Source organism: Hibiscus syriacus, unplaced genomic scaffold, assembly GCF_006381635.1.
Source record: "Hibiscus syriacus cultivar Baekdansim isolate YM2019G1 unplaced genomic scaffold, ASM638163v2 tig00016563_pilon, whole genome shotgun sequence".
NCBI classification, from domain to species: Eukaryota; Viridiplantae; Streptophyta; class Magnoliopsida; order Malvales; family Malvaceae; genus Hibiscus; species Hibiscus syriacus.
In genome coordinates this window covers 364,469-373,999 of record NW_024062387.1, presented here as the reverse complement: position 1 = coordinate 373,999, position 9,531 = coordinate 364,469, and the positions used below count along the sequence as shown (strand labels likewise).

At 34.6% G+C, this 9,531-nt stretch overlaps 1 protein-coding gene and 1 pseudogene across 1 annotated transcript; both read left to right on the top strand.

Moving 5' to 3' along the window:
* The first annotated feature begins 4,778 nt into the window (after positions 1-4,778).
* Positions 4,779-6,963, top strand: LOC120208348 (10 kDa chaperonin 2, chloroplastic-like). Its single transcript, XM_039207646.1, has 7 exons — positions 4,779-4,925; positions 5,023-5,081; positions 5,205-5,255; positions 6,300-6,365; positions 6,446-6,493; positions 6,580-6,609; positions 6,829-6,963. The coding sequence occupies exons 1-7, from the start codon at positions 4,841-4,843 to the stop codon at positions 6,895-6,897; spliced, it is 408 nt and encodes a 135-aa protein (XP_039063577.1). The 5' UTR covers positions 4,779-4,840; the 3' UTR covers positions 6,898-6,963.
* A 634-nt stretch (positions 6,964-7,597) lies between these two features.
* On the top strand, positions 7,598-9,310 carry LOC120208476 (annotated as a pseudogene).
* The last annotated feature ends 221 nt before the right edge of the window (positions 9,311-9,531 follow it).

Sequence of the window (9,531 nt, the reverse complement as noted above, 5' to 3'; positions counted from 1 at the left end):
TCTAGGAACGGTCACGATTCACTCTGCTCAACGGCTGATCTTGTGCCAAGCTGGGACCCGTCACAAAGGGAGTGAATTATTGGGAGGTGTAGAGATGCGGTGGGGCCCAGTAGCATATGCTTCCTTGTTCCCACTCCTCTGTAGGATCACGAGCATGTCGCGTGAAGTCAATTATATTTATAATTTTCTTAAATATAAAATTAAATCAAATGACCTGTATATGAAATAAAAATATTTTGTTCACAATTCATAACTATCTTAAAATAATTTGCTGCTCTCATCTGTCTTTGTCACGCCATTTTCTTTCCAAGCTTCCTTCCTCTAAGAAGAAAAGTAACAAAAAACTAGCATCAGTCAAGATGAGGGCTGATTAACAAAATTGTTAAAAAGTACTCTGTTAAGGACGTTAATTATAATCAACAAATTACTAAATGACTTGCTTAGATTAGCGGAACTGAAAAGTAGCTCTACTGTTGATCGACAGTGATTGTGATTTGTGAGAATAAATCAAAGAGGCAGGGATGTTGTTAATTCAAGCACTCAGCCAACCACCCACTTGCGTAGAGCCCATCACTGGCACTGGACCACAACGATAGGCATAGGCTGTTGTTTCGAATAACGTTGCTACCTCCGATATTCCATCACCAAATCAAATCAAAATATCAAAGTTTTCGAGATTCATTAGTTAATTAACCTTCTCATTACCAAATCATAGTCCCAACCACGATTCAAAAACTGTTCTCTTATTACTTGCTACGTTTTGGATTTCATATTTCCGTGTTACCCCTTTTTTATTTCTAATTGTTGTGGAATTCGGGTTAATTTCCATCAATAATAACAAATTCATCTTGAAAACTATTATCTAGGTGATTAGTGTGAAAATAATTGTACTAAAAATCACCCAAGGTAGATTCTTAGGAAAGAGGAGGGGTCACAATGGTCCCTCTTAAAATCCACTTTCCTTAGAACTATCAAGACAAGTAATTTTAATAGGACAATAATTAACAAAAAACTATACTCGACAATATCAATTAAATAGACATAAAGAGAATACCAAAATTTAATGAGGTTATGCCAAAATTATGTCTACCTCCTCGAACACTACGAAAATAATATTTTTCTAATAGAGGAAATATTATAAAGAGAGAAAGAGTACAAATAGCTTTTAATAGTGAAGAAGACTTATATTTGTGGGATGCTAAACTAAGGAGGAGGACGGCTCTATTTATAACAAAAGAATTTCCCCTCCTCCTTATACACAACCAATGTGGGATTTTGCCAAAAAACCAACAAATCTCCACCTTGGCAAATTCCACACACATCTATCAAAAATCCAATCTTCAGTAGTGTCTGCAAATTCATCTTTCAATTTGTAACAATATTGACCAAGTCTAAACAATGTTTAAACTTGACTACAGTTACCACTTTTGTCAACATATCAGTAGGATTCTCAGTGGTCCGAGTCTTCTGGATTATAACTCCACCTTCTTCTAGAATCTCTCGTACAAAGTGATATCGAACATCGATGTGCTTCGTCCTTGCATGGTAAACCTGGTTCTTTGCTAAATGAATAGCACTCTGACTGTCACAATGCACTTTGGTGTGCTTCTGTTCCATTCCCAATTCACCAAGCAACCCATGAAGCCAAATTGCCTCCTTCACAGCCTCTGTAACTGCCATATACTCTGCCTCTGTAGTAGACAAAGCCACTGTTGACTGCAAGGTGGACTTCCAACTGACTGGTGCCTTTGCAAATGTAAACACATAACCAGTAGTTGATCGACGCTTGTCCAAATCACCTGCATAGTCTGAATCACAATATCCAACTACACACTGACCATCTTGTTTTGTCCTGCTGAAAGACCAAACCAACATCTACGGTGTTCAGAATATACTGCAGAATCCATTTCACAGCTTGCCAATGCTCCTTTCCAGGATCATGCATATACCTGCTCACAACCCCAACTGCCTGTGAAATATTGGGTCTTGTACACACCATTGCATACATCAAGCTACCAACAACACTTGCATACGAAACCTTTGACATGTATTCCCATTCTGCTTCATCCTTAGGTGACATAGATGCACCGAGCTTGAAATGAGGAGCTAGAGGTGTACTAACTGGTTTTGACTTCTCATTCATGCCAAAACGTTTTAGTACCTTCCTCAGATATTCTTTCTGAGACAAACAAAGCCTCCCCAATTTCTTATCCCTTGATATCTCCATGCCTAGAATCTTCTTCGCTTCACCAAGATCCTTCATCTCAAACTCTCTGTTCAATTGAGTCTTTAGTTTCGCAATTTATGTCCGACTCCTGGAAGCTATCAGTATATCATCAACATAAAGAAGAATATATATAGGATCTGTCTTGTAGCTTGCGTAAATACACACAATGATCATATTTGCTTATTGTGTACTTCTGTCCTATCATAAACTTGTCAAATCACTTGTACCACTGCATTGGAGATTGCTTCAATCCGTACAACGATTTTTCTAATTTACACACCATCTCTTATTTTTCAGCAACTTTGAATCCATCTGGTTGAGTCATGTAGATTTCCTCATCCAAGTCTCCATGTAAAAATGCAGTTTGTACCACCCACTTGCGTAGAGCCCATCACTGGCACTGGACCACAACGATAGGCATAAGTTGTTGTTTCGAATAACATTGCTACCTCCGATATTCCATCACCAAATCAAATCAAAATATCAAAGTTTTCGAGATCCATTAGTTAATTAACTTCTCATTACCAAATCGTAGTCCCAACCACGATTCAAAAAACTGTTGTCTCTTAATTACTTGTTAGGTTTTGGTTTTCATATTTCCGTGTTAACCCCCCCACTTTTTTTCTTTATAATTTCATCCTTGTCTCAATTTTTAAATAAAAGTTAATTATATTTATGTAACTAAATTTTTATTTTTAAAATGTAATAATAATAATAATAATAATATTAACCGAATTAATATGATATTTATATAATAATTATATTAGTTATACATTATTGTTATACTTTAGAAACATCTTCACACAAAAAAACTTCAAACTTCCGTCGTATTGAATCTATTGTCATTTAATCAATAAATGACCTTCATTCATACCTCTGTGCTTACTGAAATCTCTTAGAACTTGTGTTCTTTAATCACATACCCACAAGCTTATTATCATGTATAGACAATACTTAGACAGATATTCGACATAATTTATCGTAATAAATTTCAAGATCTAATCACCATATCTTTCTAACTTGATAAACTTAAAAATAGTCATCATAATATTTCGATTGATATACATGTTAAAAATCACTATAAATATCCTAAATAAATATTGATAAAGGAGTTGACACCTTTTACAACTTTTTTTTTTAACTTTTTCTTTTATTTCATAATCAAACTTTTTCTTTACCTAAATATTGAACAACAATCATTTTCAATTGATCGCATCTCTCTATTAAAATAAAAAATAAATTAGTTGCAAATAAATAAATTCATTTACTTCTATCAATAATTATCATATTTTATACTATATATTTTTCGTATTATACATATATTTAAAATTGTCAAATTTAGTATATAGTTAATATGATCTAAATCTGATTTTTCACGATGAATGAGATTTTGGTATTGTTTGAGAATGATTATGGAAGTGCTTCTAGTCCAAAATTTCGTTTGAATGTAAAAGCATTCTTAAATAACTCATTTTCAATAAAAAATTTACTTTTGAAATATGATTATCGACTCAAACAACAAGTTAAAAAACAGTACTTCTGCATTAAAACTCGTTGGAAAAGCTTGTTTGGAGAAGTATTTCCAAATGAACCATCTCCTAACCTATGTTTGGATTGCAAGAATTACCAATGTGGGTAATAAATCATTTCCAATAGTGAAATTTTGGGGGCTTATTACCGGGAATATCATTCCCCCTATTCCTTAAGTATTAATCTTTTCCTGGCTTTGGACTAAAGTGCCCTTAAAACAATTTTTTTTTTCAAAAATATCCATCAGCTAACCGTTGAATAAAAAAAATCTATGAAAAGTAAATTGAAAATTTATTCTTAAACTATTTTAGATTTACAAAAAAGTTCGCAATTAGAATTGTATATGAAGTCCAAGATTAAAATAAAATTAAATCATTTCATAAAACCCAGTTATCTTTTAAATTTTATAAAAAATAAATTAAAAATAATAAAATTATATATTTTCTATGATCTTTTATACAAATATTTTCATTTGAATATTTAGAATTCAACTTGTTTAAAAACAAATATGACAAGGACAATTTGGTAAAATATACATTCAATAATCTTTTATTCATTTAACCAACACTGTAATCTTACGTTACACTTAAACAAACCAAACACAACAATGCAACATTCTCAGTAATGTGTCAGGTAATGTTACATTCCGGTAATTCTATTCCTGAAGATAATACTACATTCCATAAACAAAACGCATACTTAGTGTTGTGAAATGTTTTATATTATAAAATGACTAATCGCTATTCTATACCACTGATCAACATTTTAGATATTTAATACATTCGAAATATAATCAAACAATTTTGATAAATAACATACATCATAAATAAAAAAAATTAAAGATTCAATTAAATTATTTTTAAAATACTAAAATAACAATACAATATAATTTAAGAGATAAAAATACTATTAAACCGTTTCATTTTCAAATTTTCACTTTCTGCTCGTCAAAACAACCCTAGGACTCCAACGTTTGAGGATTAGCCATTGGGCCTATAAACGTAAAACCCAGTGCAGCACACAAGGGTTTGTTTACTAATTATCGCATCCAACAGATGAGAGTAGTGTTTCTTAATCTTATCCATGGCGTCCACATTTCTCTCAGCAGCACAAACCTTTACGCTGAGCAAGCCTACAATCCCTTCTCTTTCCACTCACAACCTTCCCGGTTAGTTCGCTTTGCCCCCTTCTTTTCTTATAGACTTATAAATTGCTTTTCATTTTTCTAATCACTCATTTTTTTTTTAATTTGGGTTACCCTGCAGGGTCTAGAAGAAATTCTCTTAGAATCAAAGCGGTTGCAAGTAAATGGGAACCCACCAAGGTATTTATCCTATTGATCCCATTATCCCACTTACACAAAGAAACTTTTATTTGTATTTATAAACCCCCGGATTGGTTTTTGAAATGCTGATTGTTATTCTAAATGTACATATGGTTTTTACAGGTTGTTCCACAAGCTGATAGAGTTCTTATCCGTCTCCAAGAGTTGCCGGAGGTATATCCATTTGTTTGATTTTCAGGTTATTGATTCCCAGTTTGTGTTATTCAAAGTATGTTGGAATGTAGCCAGTGGCGGATCCAAGTTGGTATTAGGGTGGGCACGTGCCCACCATGACATTTTCTGGAATTCAAATTTTATTTTTTTTAGAAAACCCAAATTTTCTTCGTTAATGTATGTGACCACTCTAAAATTTTATCATATAAAAAATTATATTGTTAATATATGAGTGTCCACCCTAAAAAAAATTCTAGATCTGCCACTGAATGTAGCAATATGTATGTAGGGGTGTCTTTCGGTCTCCATCTTGTTCCCTTAAATGCAACCTTGAGACTTGTTTGTTTTCTGAATTCAGGAAATTAGAACGGAATAGCATAAGTTGGTTCTTCTTATTGATATGTAAAGGGAAACTATCTATCTTATTGGTGTCAATGGGTGCTAACTTAGATCAATAGTAGAAAGGCATAATGCCAAAAATAGTCCCCAACATTTATGAAAATGTTCATTTTGGACCCTATTCTTTTTCTTGGAGAATTTTGTCCCTAACGTTTTACTTTGGGCCAAAAAACTCTTCTATGGATGGAAACCATTAGTTAACTCACGATTATCACTCCAAAATAGGGACTTTTTTAACCTAAAATGAAACGTTGAGGGTTAAAATGCTCAAAAAAAAAAGAATAAGGACAAAAGTGATTATTCTGTCAAATGTCATGGGCCTTTTTTGTCCTAAAATGAAATGTTGGGGGCCCCAAAATGCTCCAAAAATAGAATAGGGGGCTAAATGACCATTTTGGTAACGTTAGGGGCTAATTTTGGTATCCTAGTAGAAAATACAAAGAAATATCAAAATTATATGGGAATTTAGGAGTCCATCCTGGATGAATGCATGATGCTTGGCTGTTATTTATAAGTTTGTAAATCATGAGCTCTCTTAAACGGAGTCTCTATTGTCTGATAATCTTTGTGTTGAAATGCAATTCCACACATGCATACCATGTTGTAAATTATCATGCTGATTAATCACCCGTTTTGTACCTATAGAAATCAGCTGGTGGAGTATTGTTGCCCAAATCAGCTGTCAAGTTTGAGAGGTACCTGATGGGGGAGGTACGATCACAGTCCCTCCATAGCTTTTTCTTCCCAACTTTTAGAATGAATGTTTGTTAATTCTGTCACTTACACTTCAGATAGTTTCTGTTGGTGCTGAAGTAGGACAAGTGGAGACTGGAAATAAGGTAATAAATTTGGATACCTGCCTGCATTTTCAATTTATGACATCATTCTCTTAATACCTTCTAAGAGAATGCCATTGTTTTTACAGGTTCTTTTCTCCGACATAAACGCTTATGAGGTTAGTTATCGTCCCTCCCCCATCACTTGAGCTAATTGTTTTTGCAGGTTCTATAAGCAATTTAATATTATGGCGACTCTGTTAATGGCGGTGAATGTTTTTAAGCACTGAATCATCTGCTGCGTTATCTTTTCACTAATGGCTGTGGGTTTTATTTGCTTTGGCTAACATGAGAATGGATCATTTCAGAAGTTGATTGTATGACTGGCTTGCTTGCAGGTGGATTTGGGAACCGATACTAAGCACGTATTCTGCAAAGAGAGTGACTTGTTGGCTGCAGTTGAATGAAGTTTCCGGTCTTTGATTTAGAGGAATAATCCGCTTTGATGGTGGCTCTTCATGGTGTCAATTTTGTCTTGGAATGTATTTCATAACTGAATAGTTCGCCATTTTGTTTATGATTGAATTTGATAATTCATGCCGTTGGGTACATTTCATGCCATTGGCTTTTATTGAAGATGAGAAGAATTCACAATTCTTTGATATTTTGGATGTATTATTTTGAGATAAAAGAGATGAATTCGACTTTGGAGGATAATAGCACAATCAAAATAATGAACCTTGGAAGGTAAGAAAGCTAGACGTAGAGTCTAAAACGTTTATTGCAAGCTGAAATTTGCTCTTGTTTGTGATTTATGTTACATACAAAATCGTGCACAGAAAACAAGTACTCGTTTCTGTGTACTTAGGAAGAACTCTCCTCTTTCTCAAGTCCATTTTCTTGTCACCTGGATCTCGATCGATCAGTGATTTTATGTTCGAATCGGAAAATGTGAGTCACCAATCGTCCATTAAATGTTCATATTTCTCACTGTTTGAGCCACTGCTCTACATGTTAGCCATCAACATTACTGCAATGAGCATGGACAATCCACAGCCGAAAGAACAAGTAATAATGCAAAAGGCCAAACATACAAAAGAATAAGGTTGATTATTTTTTTTTCAAATTAATAATTTAATTAACTTACTGACCTAGATCCCAATAAAAATGGCTCCAGTTATGGTAAGACGCTAATGTCGTTGTTTATTTTAAGCCGCTGTGGACGTGTTTTACTTCTATATTTAGAGTTCTCTTCCAAGCCTTACTTTCTTGTCCAGTTGGTGTTATTTCTTGGTAGAGAATTCATTTTGTTATACTCATATTCAGTGTGTTATTCATACCGCTCGTGTTCCTGGATTTTTGGATTGTCTCTTTAACTGTTCATTACGTTTAGATGTTGATCGGAAAATCAGGTTTTATTTGTTTATCGTATAGCTTTCTGATGGATTCATTGGCCTCGGTAATACCTATGGCTGAGAGAATATGATAAAACTAATAGCATCCTTAACCAAGGATTGAATAAAGGGTATGATGATGAAACTCTCTGTTGTATGTTTGTGATTTTTATTCATCGACAACAAGAGTTATTTCCTTTCAAAATTATTCGAAAAGCGTGGCATCTTCGATCTTTATATGCTTTAATATATATTACAGGGATACTGCAGGACAGGAAAGATTCAGGAGTCTTATTTCAAGTTACATTAGGCATTCCTCCAAGGCGGTTATCGTCTACTATGTTGCATGTACATTAGCGTTTCACTTTGTACTCCTGCTTTCTAATCTTCCTATCGTTTGTTTGCTTGTCCAGATGGTATGTTTTATGCGTGTTTGCATAGGCACATGCAATATGTTCGTTCTCCTACTTCATTCATTTGCTTACCATCAGCTGAAGTTTACCTAATTTGATTTTAATGGTGTAGGCAGGCAGTCCTTCACAAATACTTGAAGTGGATCAAAGAGGTGCGGACTGAGCGGGATAGCGATGTAATCATCTCGCTTCTTGGGAACAAAACAGATCTTGTGGACAAAAGGTAACGCTATAATATGATCATGGTTGGACTTTATTTGAAGAAAATGGTATATTCCCTTTCGCTTACTGTCCAGTTTACAATTGCCTTGCCATTAGTCTATTCTGGTGTGAAGTTGAAGGGCGGTCGCCGATACGAAGTAGTCATTCCTTGTGCATTTTGTGGCTGGTTTGAAGTCAAGTCTCAACAGAGGAAGCAAAAGCCAAGTCTCTTGAGCTCAACGTTATGTTTATTGAAACTAGTGCTAAGGCTGGCTTCGATATCAAGGTAAACCATCGCTACCGTATCGTAGAAATCTTACTAATTCAGACTGTTTGCTAGATGCTAATGAAAATTATAATGACATCAATGTTATGTTGGCATAATATTAAGGAGTAAGACCCATTGCCTGATCACTAAAAGATTGATTGGTTGTTCATAATGGATGCAACAATTTATAAAAATTTGTTTAACTTGCATCTTCAGTCCTCTATGAGTGTCCTCTTCCCCCACCAGAATTACTGAGCAATCTATCAAGCTCTAACTCACTCAATCCGTTTGATCTGTTTAAAGGCGCTATTTCGAAAGATTGCAGCTGCTTTACCTGGAATGGAAACACTTACTTCAACAAAGCAAGAAGACATGGTTGATGTCAATCTTAAGCCAACCGATGCAAATGCATCTGTCACACCAACAGTCTGTAGGATGTGCCTGCTGATGCACATCGTTAACCTGACTCTAGTTTTCGATGGTGACATTTATGCTTCAGTGATCCTACAGAAGTGTTGTAAAAGAATCGGTCGTTCCCCGTTTCGTAGCATCGGATGTTCGGTTATTGGTAGTATATTTAAGGACATTGCTCGAGAGAGATCTGTTATGACAGTTAGGCTAGTCCCAACCTGTCCCATATTATGTCTAGGGTTCTTGTGATCTCAAACGAACGTTAGTGCCGGATTTACGTACCGTTAGTCACATTCTGTTTGATTTTGTTTAGAAGAATAGTGGATATAGCGTTTTGAAGTGTTCCTTTTTTTTTTCAATTAGGGAGAAAGTTATAGTGTTACCGGAAGACACAACTAGATTTTTTCGGTCAAT